At 36.9% G+C, this 22,482-nt stretch overlaps 1 protein-coding gene across 2 annotated transcripts in view; it reads right to left on the reverse strand.

Annotated features, from left to right (window-relative positions):
* Positions 1-22,482, reverse strand: part of CDADC1 (cytidine and dCMP deaminase domain containing 1) — a 36,426-nt gene that overhangs the window by 9,084 nt on the left and 4,860 nt on the right. For both annotated transcript variants that reach the window (XM_069467277.1, XM_069467278.1), the window contains exons 3-8: positions 19,829-19,903; positions 15,805-15,982; positions 11,907-12,476; positions 6,447-6,496; positions 2,780-2,949; positions 389-578 (exon numbers count right to left, since the gene is read on the reverse strand). In XM_069467277.1, coding sequence (XP_069323378.1) covers positions 389-578; positions 2,780-2,949; positions 6,447-6,496; positions 11,907-12,476; positions 15,805-15,982; positions 19,829-19,903 — 1,233 coding nt within the window. The remainder of the gene's footprint in view (positions 1-388; positions 579-2,779; positions 2,950-6,446; positions 6,497-11,906; positions 12,477-15,804; positions 15,983-19,828; positions 19,904-22,482) is intronic.

The following is a 22,482-nucleotide window of genomic DNA, read 5'->3' on the forward strand; positions in this document are numbered from 1 at the left end:
GAGTGCCGTGGCGTCAGCCTAGCTCACAGCAACCTCAAACTCCTGAGCTCAAGGGATCCTCCTGTCTCAGCCTCCCGAGTAGCTGGGACTACAGGCATGCACCACCATGCCCGGCTAATTTTTTCTATATATATTTTTAGCTGTCCATATAATTTCTTTCTATTTTTAGTAGAGATGGGGTCTCGCTCTTGCTCAGGCTGGTCTCGAACTCCTGAGCTCAAATGATCCGCCCACCTCGGCCTCCCAGAGTGCTAGGATTACAGGCGTGAGCCACCGCGCCCGGCCGAAACCCTTTAAAAAGGTAGGAATTGCTAATTTACAATATGCAGCTGGGTACCTAAAACATTCATAGAAAGCACACCTTGGAAAAAAATGTGTATCTACTTACTGTAAATTTGCTCACTCCTTCAAGTTCCCCAAATTTCATGTAAGAGATGTCTGCTTTCTTTTTTCCAACATCTACGTCACCTGCATAGATTTGTTTTATGCCTGCACCTTTAATTAAAGGTACACATTCATCACATGGGCACTTTGTCACAAAAATCATGCTTCTTTCTTCTGGTTTTATTTCTTGACACCTACAAAAATATTTATAAAATATTAGGAAGGTAGTTTCTGAAAGGGTAAGTTATTTTTTAGAGAAATATTTAAACACTGAAACTGAGCTGTTTTTAAAAACAGATTTACATTATGAACAACAATCATCAAACCTTATTCTTGCTGAATTAGTGAATGTTCAAAATATGTAAATTAATCAAATGTTACAGTACAACCTGAACATGACAATTATTATAACCAAAAATCATTTACTGATTCTAAGATGCTCAGTATCAGATTAAAAGTAAGTGAAAACAGAAAGAGGCAGACACCAAAGAGGGAGAGAGAAAGAGATGGAGAGAGAGAGAGAGAGAGACATAAAAAGGAAAACAATGCTTTCTAAGTAAGTACGTACCTCTTTATAATACTGGAGTTAGAGATTAAAGCTAACACCCTCCTTAAGAGCTACCATGTGTGATCAGACATTAACTCATGGTATCCAAGAGACCTAGCTCTATCTGGTATCTAATAGATATTTAATAAATGTCTACTAATTAAATAAATTAATATTAAAGTTATGTTTTGAGTTATAGTTCTCTTACCTCTTCCCTGTCATAGGATAATTTTATTTAAGAAAAGTTTGGATCTGACATATTTACACCTCTGTATAAAATAAAGCAAGCAAATCTGTAATGAAGAGGACAAGGAAAAGAACAGGAGATTTTTGGTGAAATTTTGCATGCTGAGGATAGTTCAGGACTAAGGGCTGCTCTCATCTGAGGCCATGAGGATTAACTTCCAGGTTCTGTGGTTTACACTGCTCTTGCCAGCTGTCTTCAATTCCCCCTCTGCCAGCCTTGCATATCTACCTCCTAGAAAGGAGACTCTCATTTCTGTTCCCCTGGACTAGGGCACAGAGTTCTAGGCATCTAGTCTGTTAAAACAATACGCCTGCTACCCACATGATCTATAGTGCATGGCTCTGTCAAAGCCATTCTGTAACCTTACTACCAAATACAGCCTGAACTCAGCATCTCCTCTTGTCCAGTCCCAGCCTATCATCAAGAGCTGCATTTCCCATGTGTCCACATTCCAGCCTAAGTGGCATATTCATGTCCCTAAACACATGATGCATTTTCCTACTTTGAGACTACTGCTTGTGCTGGAAGCAAGAATGGTCTTCCCTTCAAGGAAGCATCTCCAGTTGCCACAGTCCTGGCAATTCTTTAAAGCTCAGCTCAAATGCCAGATCTTTTATAAAGCTTTCCTCTGCACTCCCCTGAATGTCTATAATAGCCCCTGAATGTCCGCAGCACTGTGTCGGCCTCTCCCCCCCATTACGTGGATGCAGTCTTCTATCCCCTACTGCATCAGAAGCTCTCCAAGGACAGGAGCCACATCTTATTCTGTTTTTTTAACCTCCTCCCTTTAATGGTAAAGGCTGAGAAGTGTTTGTGAAAATGATCTAAATTAACATTAGAAGGCGGTAATGTTATAATCTCTAACAAAAGCTCTTTTAAGGCAATTTGGTTCATAATGAAGTCTATGTACAATCATGTATTACTTAACAATGGGACCACGTTCTGAGAAATGTGCTGTTAGGCGATTTTGTTGTTGTGTGAACATTATAGAGTGTATTTCTATAAACCTAGATGGTATAGCCTATCGCTTCTAGGCTGCACACCTGTACAGCATGTTATTGTTTTGAATACTGCAGGCAATTATAACACAATGGTATTTGTGTATCTACACATAGAAAAGGTATTGTTTTGCACTATGACATTACAATGGCTATGCCACTAGGTGATAGGAATTTTTCAGTTCCATTATAATCTTATGGGACCACTGTCCTATATGTGGTCTGTGTTTGACCAAAACGTTATGTGGCACATAACTGTATTCATAAATATATGTGCTCCAGATTTAGAAATCAATGGAGATCTTAACATCCAGAAATAGGAGAGGCTGAGTAAGACCCTAAAGGACAAACTTCAGGCTTCAAAACTTTTGTATTGGAAAGAGAGGGAAGAAAAAAAAAGATTTAATAAATTAGAAGGCCTGGAGAATCTATGGCAATGGCCTCACGTCTGGCAGTGAGGACGAAGCTTTACCAAAGTTATACTTCTGAAAAGAAAATTTCTTAGAATTTGAAAAAGGAAATAAATTACAACTAAAAGAAAATGAATTTCAACTAACCCTTGCTACCACTTTAAAGAAAAGTACACGTAAAAGACTGTCATACCTAAACGTCAAGGCATTCTGCTCTGCATGTATAATGTATCTGAATTTCCTTATTTCTCTGTCTTTCTGCTTGTCATCCATGTGTGGGAAGTCAGCATACTCAGATCCAACAGGAAAAGCATTGTAACCACATCCTATGAAGTACATAGCACCTGTTCCATCACAACTTCCCTACGAAAGCGAGAAAACCAACAACCGTTAGTTTCAACATTCTGAAAAGGCACTTTGCAACGTATTTTTAAAGGTTACTATCATACTCTGTGTAATGAATATTCATTCAATTTTCTTCTTCTTCTTCTTCTTTTTTTTTTTTTTGAGACAGAGTCTCACTTTGTTGCCCGGGCTAGAGTGCCGTGGTGTCAGCCTAGCTCACAGCAACCTCAAACTCCTGGGCTCAAGCAATCCTACTGCCTCAGCCTCCTGAGTAGCTGGGACTAACAGACATGCACCACCACACCCGGCTAATTTTTTTCTATATCTTTTTAGTTGTCCAGATAATTTCTTTCTATTTTTAGTAGAGACAGGGTCTCACTCTTGCTCAGGCTGGTCTCAAACTCCTGAACTCAAACGATCCACCAGCCTTGGCCTCCCAGAATGCTAGGATTATAGGCTTGAGCCACCACATCCAGCCTTTCATTCAATTTTCTAAGACTAACTGAGCCATCAAAAAAAATTTACAATATCAGATCCTTTTACTACAGTGAGGTCTTATCAAAGCTAAATTCCAAGAAGGCTGATCCCTGCTCTAGTCTAAATCTCAAAGCAGTCCTTGGTTTTAGCAATTAAATTAAGTGCTACGTTATTGAACTCACAAATTGTTTCACTTGATTCAGACAAATGGATTATAAGATCCTGGAGAGCAGAAATCATGTCTTATACTTCTTGTCTATCCCTTAAAGTATACATGTTAGAATGTTATGTACGTAGCAGGTACTCAGTAAGTGATTGTTAATTTCTTATATGCTCTGTGCTGTGCTACTGGTTAACAGGTTAGAAATTTTAAAAATACTTTGAATATACAATTTCTGTTGCTGGGCTAAAAATGTGCTATTGTAATTGAGTTCAAAAATAAAAAATGCATTTCCCTTTAATATTCAGTATTTATTTAGCCTCTATTATATGTAACATATTATCACAGAACTTCTTACTTCAGTGGCTGTTTCTTATTTCTCTCGGTCAATGGTATATTAGTTGTTAATATGAAAGCTTTATCGATTATTATAATGAAATATTTCATCAATGACAAGTTTATAATAGTTTGGAATATGCTATAAGCCTCATTAAATTTCAATGTATTACAATTACTCAGGTGATAGTATCAACAGACCCATTACTGTAGCAGCTTAATAAAAATCATGTTATAGTGAGCCAACAAAAGCTTGCAAATAAAATATTATCTAGTTAACAAATGTTCTTGAGCATTTACTAAATGTCAAACATCATGCTTCATTTTATATGCATTATTTCATTTGATCAGTTCTCTAAACAACCTAGAGAGTAGTACTATTATTATCCCCATTTTACAAATAAGGAAACTGAGGCCAAGAGAGGTTAAATAACTTGTCTAGGGTCACAAAGCTAGTAAGTAACACAGCCAGAATTCAAGCCCAGGCTGCTTGACTCCAACCCTATGTCTTTCCACTTTACCACGCTGCCTGCCTACACTAGAGATAACTGGAAACTGAAATTCTCCACAAAGTAATTAAGAACCAGATGTTAAGCCAAAAGGCTGCTGAGCATTCACTTTAATGCAAACGAGAGTCCTAATCATAGGCCAGGCCTGTGGCAGGCACTGGGGAAACAGCTGTGCACAAGAGAGGAGTCCCTGCCTTCATGAACCTTATAATCTGGGGAGGGTAAGAAACAGGGCACATAACTTTAACTGTGGTGAGTGTCACAAATGAGTTGCACAGAATGCTATGGGGATTTCTGGCAGAGGAATCTATTCTAGCAGGAGTTAACAGTTGGGGTAGAGATACGCAGAGTCAAGAGGCATTCTGAAGGTGGAATCCACTGCAGGTGGGGGGTTGGGGGGGTTGGGAGGTTGCCTGTGTGGAGTAACAGGGAGTGAGATGCTGACCACTGACGAAAGAGCAGGATACCAAGGAAGACACTGGATGTATTGGCTGGGTTAAACTTGAGGGCCTTATGAAACATGGAAGCAAATTGTCAAATTATTTGCTATAAAGTCCATTGAAGCAACATTCTGGCTCCTATTTCAGTCAGCTATATGGTTACTAAATACCTCCTGATTCCACGCCTTCCTAACCCATCCCCATAACTCCAAGTCTTCATCATCTCTTTTCTATTCATCTATTTCCTGTCTACCCACTTCATTCTTTTTATAATGCAAATCTAATCAAATCATTTTCCCACTTAAAATATTTGGACTGCATTGGCCAATATAGTCACCACTATCCACATGCAGTTAGTCTAGAGAGGTGCCGAAAGTACAAAATACACAAAGGATTTTGAAGACTTAATACCCTAAAAATACAGAAATCCAAAAAATACAGAATAAAAATTTGTATTAAAAATTTATATATTAGGCCGGGCGCGGTGGCTCACGCCTGTAATCCTAGCACTCTGGGAGGCCGAGGCGGGCGGATCGCTCAAGGTCAGGAGTTCGAGACCAGCCTGAGCAAGAGCGAGACCCCGTCTCTACTAAAAATGGAAAGAAATTATATGGACAACTAAAAATATATATATAGAAAAAAAAATTAGCCGGGCATGGTGGCGCATGCCTGTAGTCCCAGCTACTCGGGAGGCTGAGGCAGGAGGATCGCTTGAGCCCAGGAGTTTGAGGTTGCTGTGAGCTAGGCTGACGCCACGGCACTCACTCTAGCCTAGGCAACAAAGTGAGACTCTGTCTCAATTTTTAAAAAAAAAAAAAAAAAAAAAAATTTATATACTGATTACATGTTGAAATAAGATTTTTAGACTTTTAAAAAGCTTTTTACACGTAGTTCCTAGAAAATTTTAAATTCTGTATGTGGCTTGCCCTTTATTTCCGCTGGTTAATGCTGTGCTAGGACATGCCACTGTCTAAAGTCCAAAGTCTTTGCATGGGATACAGAGTTCTTCATGACCCAGTCCAATTCGTTGCCTACTGTACATACGGCTGTGGACTCCAACGTGCCAAATCATTGGAATTTTCCCACATTCTTTCACCCCTACCTCTGCATGTTATCCTCCTGCCCCTACTAACTTGCTCTGTCTGATGAACTCCTCTCATTCTTCAAGACTAATCTCTTACTCTTGCCAAGAATATTTCACTCATTTCTCCAAGCAGAGTAGAGGTTTTTCCTGTATGTTCTCACAGTATTGGTTATATAATAATTACACTTATAGAGCAGTCTCTTTTTAACTTCTCTGTCTTCATCACTGGACTATGAGGCCATGAAAGGCAGAAAATGTGATCTTTAAATCCTCAATGTGCACAGTGGCACAGTGCCTCACTTGTAAAGGTATTTAATAAAGGTTTGCTAAATGATTGCATCTATTTAGAAAATTGTTGAGGGAATGAGCAAATGTTTACAGAGTACATGCACTATTACAAAAATATTAATCTCAGTGGGTCAGTAAAATGTCATGCACTGAACAATAAACTATGTGATGTCATACACAAAATCCAGGTTAAATATTTAAAGAATTATTTTCATACTTACAGATTTCCCTTCTGCCCAAATGACTGCTCCAACTCCTGTTTTATGATCCTCTGAAAGATATATGGCATTTAATTCAGCAAAAACCAATGATCTATTAGTTTCAGAAATACATTTTTCCAAAATAATAAACATTTACTGAAACATATTTCATAAATGTAGCAGCAATCCTTGACATCTTCACTAATTATAGACAAGTATTAAAATAAATATTTTGAAGTATAGAGCATGGGAGCTAGGTTCCAAATAAATGGACAGGCTCACACATGATGTCTGCATGGAGGGTAGTGGAGATGGCGCTGCCCACAGTCAGTTCTCTTCGAAGCTGTAACCAGAACTAAGGGAAACTTCATTGATTCTCCACTAGCAAGTCAATTTCTAACTGACTACTTCTATAGATGATGAAATTGAATAAAGGTTTCTGAACTTTATGGATTTTTTTATAAATAACTGTTCACGACAACCAAATTTGTCTTCTCCTAGCATTTTCTACATTCTAATCAGGGAAAAGACGTTTTATGGAAATGTTCTTGCTAAGAAAAAAAGTTCAAACTTCTAATACAAACATAAATAATTCTTTTTTTTGACATAGTAATCATTTCGTTATGTATACATATATCAAAACATTATATTGTACATCTTAAATATATAAAACTTTTATTAAAATTATAATTTAAAGACTCAGAAAAATTTCTATGAGTTCCTTGTCCAAATTTCAAAATTTTCAATTTCTTAGAATAACTCCCTAGAGATGAAAATATAGAATCCAAGTGTATAAGCATTTTTAAAACTCTGGATAGATTTTAACAAATTATTTTCTATCCGGAAAGGTTAGATCAATCTATATTTGAAATAAAAATAGTATATAAGATTTTCACTTTCTTATATCCAATTAAACATTGGGTAGCATCACTAAAAAGAATGGTAAAAGCATTTTTGTCAATCTGATGGGGATGGCATTTTGTTTTGCATAAACAAATCTTTATGAACTTTCCTATCTATCTACCTACCTACCTACCTATTTATCTATCACTAGAAGGTACATGAAGGGACTTTTGATTTAAACAAAATGTTGTCCTTTTCCTGACCTTCAGTTTACCCTGAGGGGGAAAAGAATGCCAAGTTATCATGCTCATTTCTAAATCAAGTGGCAGAAGTTATAAACAAACATAAGATTATAATTTCCCTGCAGAACCAAAACCTTTGCAATAAGTAAAGCTGTACTTCTTAAAACCATTAATCTGAAACAGAATATAAAAAAAATAGAAATGCTACATATTAAGGATCTACTTTTGCCTTCTACACCAGGTTGAATTTCCAGTTTCTAAGACAAATATACGCTAATTATGAAAACCATAGTATTTATCAAAATCTTAATAAGGGACTAATGTGAATTTACCCTGCAGCATTTTCATATTGGGGAGGATTAAGTGAACCCGGGCTTCACCCTACAATTTCCTAAAAGTTAATCCTTCCAATGATAACATTTAAATACCTAGTTTTCGAGAAAAGTACAAAGAAAATCTGTGCCACTATTGCATTAAAAACTAGGATGCCTTATAAATAAGTTAACCTTAAAAAAAAATTTCCCGTTTCCAGTTCAAGTAAGCTTAGGTTTTCAAAATTATACCACAAAGCATTGGTATAATTTATGTTAAGCACTTTTTATCCATGATCTCATTTTACCCTACAGGCAAAGCAGATAAAATTTCCATTTCTAGATGAGAAAATAGGCAGAGAAATTAAGTGATTAAAACTTAGCCCTCCAGATCAACCTACTCGCCTTTCCTCCACCCGACCCTTTGACATCAAGAATTCCTTAACAAAGATGTCCACTCATTGAGTGCCTCGTAGGTGCCAAGGGTGCGAGAGGCTGAGTATTCAGTGGTGAAGCAAACAGTAGTCCCCATCCTCATGCAACTTACAGCTGGATGGGGGAGCAGCATAGTGACAAGGAAACAAGCAATCCATATGTGCTGCGCTCCGAAGGAAATGAACTTGATGCTGAGGGGTAGAGTACACGGGATGACTTACTCCTACAGAGTGGAGGGAAAAGGGATTTTGGTGTAAACAAAATTTTGTTCCTTCCTAGACCTTTAGAGTTTAACATGAGGGGGCAAGAATGTAAATCAATTGCTTTATGTGCATATCTAAGGCAAGTGGCAGAAGTTATAGACATAGATTATATTTGCTTACAAAACCAAAACTTTTACTGCAAGTGAAGTTTTACCTAATTCATGCATAAATCTGAGGTGGCAAATGAAAAACTAAAATAGAAATTCTTCGTATTAAGAGCCCACTCTTCCTATCACCAACACTAAGTATTTTTCAAGTTATGTTTTCTTACTCTCAGGAGCCACTATTTCGGTTTCAGTCTAGGGACAGACTAAACCTTGTCAGGAGGGTAAAAAATGTGAATTTTCCATCAGCTTGCAGCTCTACTGCCTAGCTAAAGTTAGTTATGCCATGATAATATTCTCTACCAGTTACCATTTCAAATAGGAATAAATTTGCATATCAAATGAAGTCCATTTCATCCAGCCCTAAGACTGGTGACAGACTGAGGTAATTTCTCAAACATCTTTTTATGTCTGTAATTTTTACAGAAACTGCTCTCTATGATCTGGTCATTCACAGGGTTTTCTCTGTATAGCTCTGAAGGAAAGATCAACTACGATCACTGAGCCAAATTGCTGGGGCTCTTTGATCACTGAAGTCAGAGACACATAGGCGTGTTGTTACTTTAGCTCCCGATCCTGTGGTCATGAGGGTGTTTGTCAACCTGCTCCATAGACCACTGGCATCAAATCGCTAGATGCTTGTTAAAAAGGTAAACTCTTGGCTTCCACGGAGATCCCCCAGATAGACCTCTCCTAGGGAGGTGGGCAGGGCTCAGGAATCTGCATTTCTCATGTCCTCCCCCTTTGATCCATAGGCATACTAACATCTGGGACTCACTCAAGTTATGACTTAAAACAGTTCACTTTCTTGGCTACTCTAGCCTACTTTCATCAATACTGTGGTCCAGGAGGAAGACAATCCTTAGCTTTGGAAAACACCTAATCTAGTGGGGAAGACAGGACACAAAGGAGGTCAAAACTCAATCCTTAAAACAGGTAGCTGTGATGCTCTTCTACTCTTTTCTCCCGCAAGAATCTAAACATTTTACACTTTTTTGGCCACGTCACGTATTCTAGAAACATACTTTTAATGACACCTCTGTAGATCCTCTTTATTCATCATTCGAAAAGCAATTCCAAGCACCCACTTTCAATTATTTTTAGAGGTTTCAGAATTCATTTTAATCATATGTATATTCTTAAACGACATGGTCTGATGAAATGGTATCTTCATCTATTAATTAGAAAGAAACAAAGTCATCAAACCAAACTGAAGAGTGTGAAATTAAAAACTTGAGTAACTGGAAACACACTATATCATGGGGATATAAACCTTGCTGGATTGCCCTCAATGTTAAGTGAGATATGTATAGAAATCACATAGCTCACTGCCTGACACATAGTAGGTGTTCAATAAATTGTCATTGTTATTAATTATCAATGAAGAATTACAGGTCCAGAATTCCTTATCTGAAATCCCTTATTATCAGGTTTTTTTGAACAATTTGATGCACTTTTATGGCCAAACCTGACCCAAATTGAGTTATTTATAGCCCTTAATTATTGCTTAGTGCAAATATTCATATTTTTTTTACTCCATATGTATTAATGTGTCTGATTATAGGGTCCTGTTCCAGACCCCACTGGGAGTGCTCTATAACAGCATATGTATCAAATTACCTTTTTAAAATCTGAAAAATTCTGAATTCCTTTTCATCTGGCCCCAAGAGTTTTGGATAAGGGATTGTGGACCTTATTGTGGATAAATATCTTTGGATATAAAAAGATTTTTTAGAGTGCAGTGGCGTCATCATAGCTTACTGCAACCTCAAACTCCCGGGCTCAAGTGATTGTCCTGCCTCAGCCTCCAGAGTAGCTGGGACTACAGACGAGTGCCAGCACGCCCGGCTATTTTTTTCTATTTTTGGTAGAGACGGGGTCTCGCTTCTGCTCAGGCTGGTCTCGAACTCCTGACCTCAAGCAAGCCTCCCACCTTGGCTTCCCAGACTGCTAGGATTACAGGCGTGAGCCACCATGCCTGGCAAAAAGATTTCTTTTATCTACTCAACACACATTGTGTTTAGTGCTAAGGAAAAAACGATGATTAAAACATGGTCTCTTTCCTAAACGAGCGCACAGTGGAGTGGAGTGCACGACAGCAGAGTTGCACCCTATTCAGGATTTGAGTTTCAGGTAAAAAATCCTCCAGAAACAACCCTGAAAAATCTTTTAAACTGCCTACCAAATACATAAACATGGTTTTAGGTACAAAACTGTGCACAGTAATAGGATAAATTTATAATTTGGAATATAACTATAGAGTATCCAACAAAGAACATATATATAAATTTATATCTGTACCTTCGGTATCCCTTTTTTTTCTTAACCCCTCTCCCCATCTGCACACTGATATATATACTGCATCTTTAAATACTAGAATCACAGGTGGTATGATGAGGTGTTCTATGAGAAGCAAGAAGTACTGAGATCAAGCAAAAGAACAGCAGATTCACATCTCCAATCTTACTCTGGAACATAGGGTTCTGCTGAATTCTAATCAGTGAAGGGGAATTAGTGAATTATATCTATAATAGCTGTTCCCATTTATTTTCTGTCTTTTTGAATGGCTTCTGTAAAAATTCTTTACAAAGCTGGAATGGGCAAAGAGACTAATATATAACCCACAATACATTAAATCAGTCTTTTACACAATACTATTGCAGTCATAGTTTGTGGCTATAGAATCAAATTCTTTAATGAGAACTGAGGGATCATCAATCCTGCTGAATGTCAGAATATCTTGCAGAACTTTTAAAATAACAAAGGCCCATTTCATACCTGGTTGGGGACTTGGTTTAATAGGTCTGGGTTAAAGTTTGTAGAATCTGAACCTTTTATAGACGTTTCAGTGATGATTCTGATATGCTGCCAGTTGAGAACCTCTACTCTACTGAATTTACTTAAACAATATTTTTACTGTAAAGATTCTTTAAAGTTTTTATTAAATATTGCATACAAAATATTGAAGATTTAACAAGAATGAATGATTTTTGTCCTTTTTCTCTTTCTGTCCTATCTTTAGTGAAGGACTCAATGAACAGTGAAATCATAAGAGCAGAAAGGTCCTAGATATTCAGGCCCTAATTTATAAATATGGTACTGAATATAAGGCCACTGGAATCCTAAAACTGCTGGAAGCAGGGTCTAACTTCTTTATATTGTATGAACAGCAAAATTTAGCATCTAAGAGTAAATGAACTCTATCATAGATGAGATGAACACTCCAGAGACAAATCCAACCCAACCAATCAGCCCCAATTTATGAACTAAGCATGTAACTCACCAGTTCGATATGCCAATAACCTGGCCTGAACCATGCAGTGCCTTGCAATTTCTTGTGGCAAACTTTGATTGTGAATTTCATTAATCTGTCCTGGATTGCTACAATAAAATCCGAAGTGTTTAAAGTTGGGCACACTGGAAGCTACTGTGGCCAAAAGTAGGATAAGGTCTTTCATGTTTTGCCTTAGATTGCTAAAGTATGGATTTTCACACAGGTTCTCCAAACCTATAGTCATCAGTATTTGCTTATGTATTTCTTCATTTGAAACCAAAAATAACATTTCATATTCTTTTATTCTTTCTTGTTTACATTCAGAATAAAAGTCAATGTTAGCATCCGGCAATATTTTTGCAATTTTTTGAATAAAGTCACATTTGTAAGAGGTTTCCTCTACAAACTGCACCATATAACACACCACAGGCTGAAGTAAGACACACACACGGGCTCGACTGTTTGACTTCAGTCTTTCCACTGCTTTGGCATCTAACTTTGCATCTTCAGAACTAGAAGCCTCAGTAAGCAAACTTATTTCTGGATCAGCAGGCCAATATGAAATTCGGTTAACTCCAGCTGAAATACAAAATATAAAAGGTAATTATCTGATACATGCTAGACTTAGGGTTTTCTTGATAAATCCACCCTATCATTGCAGTAGATCTAAAGGCCCCAATACAATAAATGTCTATTATCATGTCACCTATTATATAGCCCAAGGGATGGCGAATTACCACTCATAGGCCAAATCCGGGCCATTGCTGATTTTTGTACAGCTTGCAGATTAAGAATGGGTTTTTCATTTTTAAATAGAGGGACAAATCAAAAGAATATTTTGTGACATATGAAATTACAGGAAATTCAATTTTTGGTGTCTATAAATAAAGTTTTATTGGCATACAGACACACCCATTTATATAATCTTTGGTTGCTTCTGCATGGCAGAGTTGAGCAGCTGCAACAGACACTATATGGCTTGCAAAGCCTAAAATATTTACTATCTGGCCTTTTCAAGAAAAGGTTAGCTGACCTCCAACAGATCCCATGAGAAGGCATTTGTGGAATCACTGGTTTTGCTAAGTGTATCCCAAAGGCCAGTGCTAATATATACCAGGGTCCTCTATGGTTAATTTTCAAAATATTATAGCCAACAACTGATACTGTCTAGAGTTTTGTATCTGGAATAAACAATTCATTCATGCATTACAAATGCTCCTGTCCTCTGATTCAGAATTCTTCTGAGAAGCCATTCTAGGAAAATATTCTAAATAAAAAAAAATCATGTATGCATGTTTAGTATAGCATTCTTTAAAACAGTAATAACCCTAACTGACCAAAATAGAGGAATGGTTAAATAAATTATGGTCCTCCTCATAATAAAAGATATCAACAATGTCCACAAAGAATTTAAAACATGGAAAAATTCTTATGTGATGTTGGGGTGGTGCTGGGGGGGGCAATATTAACTATTTTTAAGTCCACAAAATTAAAGACAAAACAACAAAGGGAACATTTTTCAATCAATGTGACAGAGGAAAAGTTAGTAATCTTTAATATACAGAAAAGATTTTAATTCATTAAGAGCATATATGAATTGACAAGAACAATAAGGCCTCAAAAGAGACAAAAGATATGAACAATTTACAAAAGAGAAAACATAACTGGATAACAAACATCAAAAAAAATTTTAATATGTATTTGATATTGAACGATGAGATGCCTTATACATAGTTAAGCATACAAATGTTAGTCAATTAATGAATAGTTTACAACAAACAGACCCCTTTGGTAGCATCTCATGTAATTCACGTAATTTCAACTAGGAAACTAGGAGAGACTTTTTTTTTTTTTTTTTTTGTGACTGTGCCCAGAAGCAAATAGACAGATGGCCCGCAGGGTGTTCTAACCTTCAAAATAATAGATGAAGTAAAAAGTCTAAGTTAAACAAGTGAACATTTGTATCTACTCCCCGCTACTCCTGACTCACTGTGGCTTGTGCTGCAAAGCAATTTTGAAACCCTCATGTCCCTCTGGTTGCATTTCACCTTCCCTCTGTTCTAGGTCTCATAATCCATTTCCTAATCAGCAGTGACAGGGAACCTTTCATCTAAGTATCTTAGTTGTTCCAAATAATCTTCGATTCAAGAAGAAGAGAGGATGGATGAATACTTTTTAGACAAACATGTACAGGTGGCAAAATGCTCCAGCAGAGGTTCTCAGATTTTTTGATCTCAGGATCCCATTATACTCTTCAGAATTTTTAAATTATTCAGGACCCAAAAGAGCTTAGTTTATGTAAAATATATCTATTGATATGTACTACATTAGAAAATTAAAACAAAATGTTAAAGTATTTATTAATCCATTAAAATAACAATAAACTATTACACATTAGTATAAATAACACTTTATGGAAAAAAACCTATATTTTCCAAAACAACAAAAATTAGTGAGAAAAATGGCATTGTTTTAAATTTTTGCAAATATCTTTAATATTTAGCTTAAGAGCCTCACTTAACACAGCAATTTTGTTTTACGGTTAGACAAGGGCCTAACACCAACATGAAAGCATTTCCATTGCAGGGCTTTCCCAATTTTCCACACTTCATTATCTGTCTTGCCAGGATGAAATGTCTTAACTCAAAGACATCAAGCAGTGATGAATTCCCTGCATTCCCCTATTCTCTCTCATTCATGGCTCTGAGGCTACTAAGAGTGCTTTGAGTACAGTCAGCTTGGCACAACACACAGCTATCTTACTTATTCTCTCCCTTGACTCTAGAACAGATCAGTCAATAAATGTTTTGGTTCTTTCACATATTTTCCTTTATATATCAATGCCACTATCTAAACCCTATTTTATACCCTGCCTAATGCAACAGTCTACTAATAAAGCTCCCAATCTCTAATTTCTCCCTGTTCCAATTCAGTAACAACAAAATTTAAATCATGTTACATCCTTCTCAAAAATCTTCAATGGCTCCACATTATCTATAAAAAGGAATTTTAAGTCAGTTAAGCACAGTGATAAAATGAATATCCAATCTGCCTGGTTAATTGGGAAAAGGGGAAATGAGCATCACTCATTTGGTATTAGATGATGTGTTACATTAAATTGTTATTCTGGACTCAAAATACCACCTTGAGGAAAAGGATTAGGAACCATAATAATTTTTTTTTTGATCTGCCTTGGTGCCTATGTGCAAGATACATATATTTTATTTTAAATGGAAGAATGGTTTTCATACTTACCTAGGTACAAAATATAATCATAAGTACAAACAATTTTAGTGAGTAGCCTATGTGGCAGAGATGGATGGCTAAACATTAAACATTTGTGCTCCGCCTTCCAAAAGTATAAAGCAGTCATTGGAGGACAGCTGCCCAGCCAGGGACTACAGTTCCCACAATGGATGTGAAAGGAAATGATGTACGTGACTTCTAGCCAGGGTTTTTAAGAAGCAGGTATGTCCTCTCTATTCTCCCTCAGTCTGCCTCTGGACACGGAGGATCAAGGCCCTAGAAATGATAATACAGTAAGACAGACAAGGCCTAGGCCCATGAATCAACCACATGGAGAAAAGTTGCCTGCTGTTCAGCAACACGTGTGTTGGACTAGTCCACGGATGATAAATATCTAGTATCCTAAGCTACTGAAATTTGGGGGCTTAACTGTTATAGCAGCTAGCATTAGTCTACTAATACACTGAGGCTCATTTAACTGGTGAGTGCCTAGGGTTGAGACTAGAATCCATGCTTTCTGATTCTTCCTCTTACAATATGTCAAACTACCTTGGATATGTATTTATATTTCTAAATTATCTCTGTTTCTGGCAAATTTGTTCCTACTAATTGCTTTCAGATAAATGCTCTTAATTGCCAACAAAGCCTTATCTGCACTTACCATTTACAATCATTTTCAAACAAGCAGAACATGGTTTTCTGGAAAAATAAAGATCACAGTTTTTCAACTTTGACCCATGTTTAATAAGAGCAATTTGCCCAGCATGTAAATCTTCACTAGAGCAATGGAGACCAACAATTGTCATGTTTTTCACCACCACAAGACCAGTTCTCTTCACCTACATTAAGATACAAAATAATACCTTATTAGTTATAATATCTAGTGATCACATCATGGATTATACTTGATTTATTAATAAAATGAAAGTTTTGTTTAGTACTTTATCGGAAGAGTTTGTATGAAAGCATATTTCTCATTAGATCCAAAAAAATTTCTGAAAGTTTGGTGTTGACTTTATGCCAGAAATCTGTAGACCTAGGCTCTATGAACCAAACAATTAAGCATGCACTTATCATTAATTTGTTCTAGTGAAAGATGAACACATTTTAACGGAGTAAGGGGCAAGAACCAGGTCAATTTGTTTCTTATAGCTGCTATTCTAGGACTATTTAGCCTCAAGCCTTCTAGACGGTAATAAAGAAAAATTTCAAAAACCCTGATTATATACACAGATAAGTAAAGCCCAGAGAATTTACATGACTTTCTGAAAAACCCATAGATGGCAAATGGCAAAAGACAAAACTAAAGCAGAAGTCATCTTAAATTCTAAAATATTGACTAAAATAAAGGTAATTCTCAACTTCTAAAAAACTAGCTGTACCAATTTTCAGCACTATGGCAGTCTAGACTAACATAGTTGGGTCCCCACCTACTACATATATAAATAATTTATAACATCAAAAAAAGGGAAGATATATGCTCAGGTGTCAGAAGGGAAGAGAGAACTCTATGGCAGCAGTGAGCTTGAGCTACCTTAGCAGTACTCCACAGAGAGGGAACTGGGCTTATCCTGATTTAAGCCTTGTAGGCTGGGGACTGGCTGGGTTCTAAAGAGTTCCAGTGGATCTCTATGAGTGAAGGTTTTCTGTTACTTTGAACCTAAAGTGTCCCAATTTATGCAAATACTAGCCAAAAAAGCTTGTGTAACAATATTAATATCAGATACAACAGACTAAGGTAAAAAAAAAAAAATCAGTTCTACACAAGGCACAAAATAGGCTATGCTGTTCTCACAGCAAAAGATTCTGAAGTAAGAATGCAGACCTGATCCTGTAAGGGACTGAATGTCACAACAGGAGGGGAACTTGGGCTGAGGATAGGGTGTCCCTTATCTGCCCCCCATCCCCTTCCAAAGGGATTTTACCCTATACTACTCTCCAATACAACATATTTGAAATCATTTTAAGGATCAAACCAAAGCTATATTAACTAAAGCAGTCAAATTTCAGGTTCAGTTATGAGTATAAATGTTTGAAACTGTGAAGAATGATATTTTGCAAAATGCCTAAAAAGAAAGAATACAGATGATTTTATGGAATTCCCTTTCTGAGTTAACCACCCATCTCCTAAACTATAAGGACATTTAAAAGGAATACAGGCTGGGCGCAGTGGCTCACACCTATAATACCAGCACTCCGAAAGGCCGAGGTGGGAGGATTCACTTGAAACCAGTAGTTTAAGACCATCCTGGACAACATGACAAGACTTCATCTCCACAAAAAATTAAAAAAAAAGGCCGGGCGCGGTGGCTCACGCCTGTAATCCTAGCACTCTGGGAGGCCGAGGTGGGCGGATCGTTTGAGCTCAGGAGTTCAAGACCAGCCTGAGCAAGAGCGAGACCCCGCCTCTACTAAAAATAGAAAGAAATTATATGGACAGCTAAAAATATATATAGAAAAAATTAGCCGGGCATGGTGGCGCATGCCTGTAGTCCCAGCTACTCGGGAGGCTGAGACAGGAGGATCGCTTGAGCTCAGGAGTTTGAGGTTGCTGTGAGCTAGGCTGACGCCACGGCACTCACTCTAGCCTGGGCAAGAGAGTGAGACTCTGTCTCAAAAAAAAAAAAAAAAAAAAAAAAAAAAAAAAAATCAGCTGGGTGTGGTGGCACATGCCTGCAGTCCCAGCTACTTGGGAGACTGAGGCAAAAGAATCCCCTGAGCTCAGAAGTTTGATTTTGCAGTGAGCTGTGGGGATACCACTGCACTCTAGCCCAAGCAACAGAGTAAGACTCTGTCCAAAAAATAAAAGTAAAAGCAATACAAAAATCTTTCCTTTACAATATATATACTAAGAATATATCTAAAATATGAAAAATATGGCTTTTAAAATAAGCTTTAAATTTGCCTTAAATTTGTGAGCTCCTCCCCCTCCCCATCCTAAAATTTCTTAGAGATTTATACTCCTCAAATACAAAGCATATATTATTATCTACTTTTGAAGACTTCCAGCAAGTTTTATTTATTTTTTTAAATGGTGACTTTGGAAAAGAACTGATGATGCCTTATCAAAAAATCTTAACAATAAAGCTCACGCTGTTAAGCTGAACCAATGTGACCAGCGGAAGTGGCAGCAACCAAATGATTTTAGCATTAGACTAAGTGGTTAAGCAGACAGAAATAAAGTCAGAAAGCTTGTCCACAAAAGACTTTTTGTTCCTAATGAATGAGTAGCATATATATCAATTTATTTTTTATTAGAACAACCATATGGGCCAAATTTATTTATCCCTTTTTTTTTTTTTTTTTCGGTCTAATGTCCCTTTTACCTCAGGAAAAAAATTTTCTTTTCATTTTACTTCTAGCTAAGGTCAAAATATCAAGTTTGAGACAAAGACTTTTCCAACCCAAACTTAACCAAACAAAACAAATAAAAGGCTGAATTGCATTCCATTCTGGCACTTCCACTTACTGCAATTCCCAGAGGACTGAATCTTTTCAGTGAATCACTGTTCTGGATCTTGATTTTGCTTTACTTCACTAACATCTTGGCAAGTTGTCTATGTAATCCTAGTCACAAAGTTTTACATTAAAACATGGGCAAAGAGGACAGTCTGTTTTGTACATGAACTAGTACATTTACTTAAATGAGGATTAACTATTTTTTTCCCTTTGCCTTTCTTATAATGGAAACATCTAAATAATCTGACACCAATTATTTCTATATTCTTGTTGGGCATTTTAGAGACTCACTCTCAGAACTAATCAGGAAATCTCCAGGAATATACATCAGAATCATCAAAGTAATTCTTTTCAAAATATACATGCTCAGTCTCCACTCCACACCCAGTGAATTGGAATCTCTGGAAAATTCAAAAGAGTACAGTAACAAGGAAATAGTATGCAATACTAAAAAGAACAAGATTCATCTTTCAGGTCTGGGCTTTGATTTTACCCAGCTTACCAACTAATTAGTTCACCTGTTACTGATTCGTGGCCATTAGCAGAAGACATGAAACTCCTGGGTCAGAAACAAAGGACTTTATTATTCACAGCACAGCAAGCAGTATGAGTATCATGTGTGTAACTGTTTTGCCCTCAAGCCTCATGAGAGGTAATCCAGATGGACACAGATGGCTGCCTGGACACAGTGGGTTGTGTTATAGGAGAGGAACACTGAGCTTGGGGAGCCTGCCATTTCATAGCAAACAGTAAGCCAATTTGCTCTTTGCCCTGGCGGAAGACATTACCTCAACTCTCAAGGATGCTCAGTGCAAACACAACTCTGAGAAATGGCCCAAATAAAGAGCAGTTAGGGCTTTGCATGCTTGGCATAACCAGCAGGATGTGTGGTAGTGTGAGAGAACTAAGGAAGAGTGTTTCTCAACACATCTATATGAACTAATATTAGAAGGTGCCGAGAGTTAATTTGAAAATTAAAAATAAAAAAGCAAGATATAGGAGCATATCATAGACTAATCCCATCAGTACTTTTCTTTTTAAAAAGGAGAGACATATAGTCTTGTGAAGGCACTGAGTATTTTCAGAAGAGTATATTAAAAAACTCCCTTGGAAATAAGAATGGGGATCTTGAATATAGGAGGGACTTTTATTCTACTTTATACTATTCCTTTTGCTTTGTTATTATGAGCACATATATCTTTTTTTAAAAAATCATAACAATTCACCTGTTTTTTGTCAGTAGATACTCTGGCCACCTCTTCATTATCTCCTAAGGATCCATGCTTTCCCTCTTCATTTTTCTAATAAAAATTAGATTAAAGGGAAAAAAGATTAGTATATAAGACATATGATTAATTCAATATTCCCATATTTAAAGGCTGGTTTCCTTGGCTTTGGACCATTCTTTTTTTTTTTTTTTCCTTCATGAAAGTCTGCATTGACTTCCCACTTTGCTCAGGGTCAAATTCAGATTACTTCATCTAGTAAATAAGGCCTTTATAATCTAGCCCCTGTGTAATTTTCCAAAATTAGAAATTGTGGTTAGAAATTGTGATAGAAAATTAGAATTTGAATTGTGATAGAAAATTAAATTCTGAAGTTTAAGATTTCAGAATTGGTGCAGTTTTGAGCAATAGAAAAGTCTAAAGCACGGCCATGAATGACTAAAGTAGAATAGAAGTAAATCAACTGGAATTGAGAAGATAAGGAACTATGTAGCAAAGGTATCAGATATGGACTGTCGTAGGCAAAATAATGCCCCCTCCCAAAGACCTCCCTGTTCCAGTCCTTGGGACTTATGACTGTGTTATGTTACATGACAACGAGGAATTAAGGTTACAGTTGGAACTGAGGCTGCTAACCATCTACCTTGACATGGGGAGATAATCCTGGATTACCTAGTGGGCCCAATGTTATCACAAGGCTCATTATAAGTGAAAGAGGGAGGCAGGAGATTCAGAGTGAGTGATGCAACATGAGAAATGCTCAAGGCCATTGCTGGCTTTGAAGATGGAAGGGGCCCACGAACCAAGGAATGAAGGCAGTCTCTGGAAGCCAGAAAAGGGAAAGAAACAGATTCTCCCCTAGAGCCTCCAGAAGGAACTAAGCCTTTCTGACACTTTGATTTTAGCCCAGTAAAACCCATTTCAGACTTTGACCTACCGAAGTATATAGTAATAAATTTGTGTTGTTTTAAGGTACCAACTTCATGGTAATTTGTTACAGCAGCAATAGAAAATGAATACAGGGATGTCCATAAGTCATCTCTAAAAGTGAAACTGAAAGCAGAAAGTTTTGAGGCAGGAGCCAAAGTCCTTCATTTATTAGTTCAAAAAATACTTATTGAGTCTTTGCTATATGCTGGCCATAGACCTAGCAGCTCAGGATATAACTCCCATAGAGCTTATGATTTATGAACACAAGAAAGCGACTATAAAGTGAATAGATGATTAATACAAGGTGATATAGAATTCTGTGAGCCCCGATGTGGGTGGGATAGTTAATAAATTGGAGAAAGTTTTAAAGTAGGAATGGGAAACTGTGAATGTTGACCTCTTAGTTTTATGAAACAAGTGCTAGATATTAGAAAAAGAATAACCTCCTATGTCCTGGTAATGAGGTTTCTGTTTAAGCATAACAGGAAATAGAGGAAGAGATGGTGTTGGTAGTCAAACGGTAGGGGTGTGTGTGGTAGCAGTGGTGGTAATTATATGAGTGAAAATCATAACAGTAGCTAACATCTTCTGAGTGTTTACCATGTACCAGGCCCTAAATTATCTCATTTAATCCTCACAACTTTATAAAGTAGCTACTATTATTCACATTTTACAAATGAAGAAATTGTGGCTGAGAGAGATTAAGTAACTTCACCATGGTCACACAGCTAATAAATGGGTAAGCCAAGATCTGGCCCCAAATCCATTGTCTTAACCATTCTGCTACGTTGTAAAGTGAGGTCCTTCAGCATGAAGATAAGGTACCAGCAGACATAACAGAAAGAGGAGAGAGGGACAATATAAGATGTGTAGAAAAAACGAGGGAACAATGCAATTATTCTAATTCTTATTCTTAAAGTAATATTCAGGCAATTTAGATAAGTCTAACTTAAACTGAGTATCTATGCAACGGTAGGAGAAATATTTTTAAATGACAGCCATTTTCATAGTGCTTGATTTCTACTCCAAAACTTTTCATTAATTGTGATTCCCCCCAACCCAGAGTCTCATAAACAACTACTTTCTCTCCCACTCACTTATTTAGTTTTGGACTAGACTCTTAAAAATTCTTAGTTTTTATACTCAATGTACACCTTGCTGAATAATCCTTAAGGAGTATCCATACAGTGTCAGTATTTGACAACATAAAAAAACTCACATCAGTTATGTTTGGAAGTGGTTGTAAGTTAACACACTAAGGCTGGTAAAAATTATAGACAATTTAAATGTTCAATAATGAGGGAGCAGATAGGTTCATCAATAAACTGTTGTGCAATTATTAACAAAATGATAGTAAAAAACATAGTACATTGCATGAGCCAGGCACTTATCAAAGAGCTTTGCAAATATTAACTCATTAATTTCTTATAAAAGCCCCCTATATTTATTATGTACTAGTAACATTCCATTTGACATATGAGGAAGCTGACACAAGAGGTAAAGTAACTTACCCAAAGTTACACAATTAAGAAGACCTGGGGCCAGGATTTGAACCTAGGCAAGCTGGCCACAAAACCACTGGCTACTCTTAAAACACTAGTCTAAGTTGTTGCTCCAACGTTTTAACATTGTAGCATAAGTATTTTCTTATGTTAAGTGAAAAGGGTCAGATTCAGAATTAAGTGGTCTCATATGAGTAAAGGAAATTGAGAAAAAAGATGAGA

The sequence above is a fragment of the Eulemur rufifrons genome, chromosome 4 (genome assembly GCF_041146395.1).
Source record: "Eulemur rufifrons isolate Redbay chromosome 4, OSU_ERuf_1, whole genome shotgun sequence".
Lineage (NCBI taxonomy): Eukaryota > Metazoa > Chordata > Mammalia > Primates > Lemuridae > Eulemur > Eulemur rufifrons.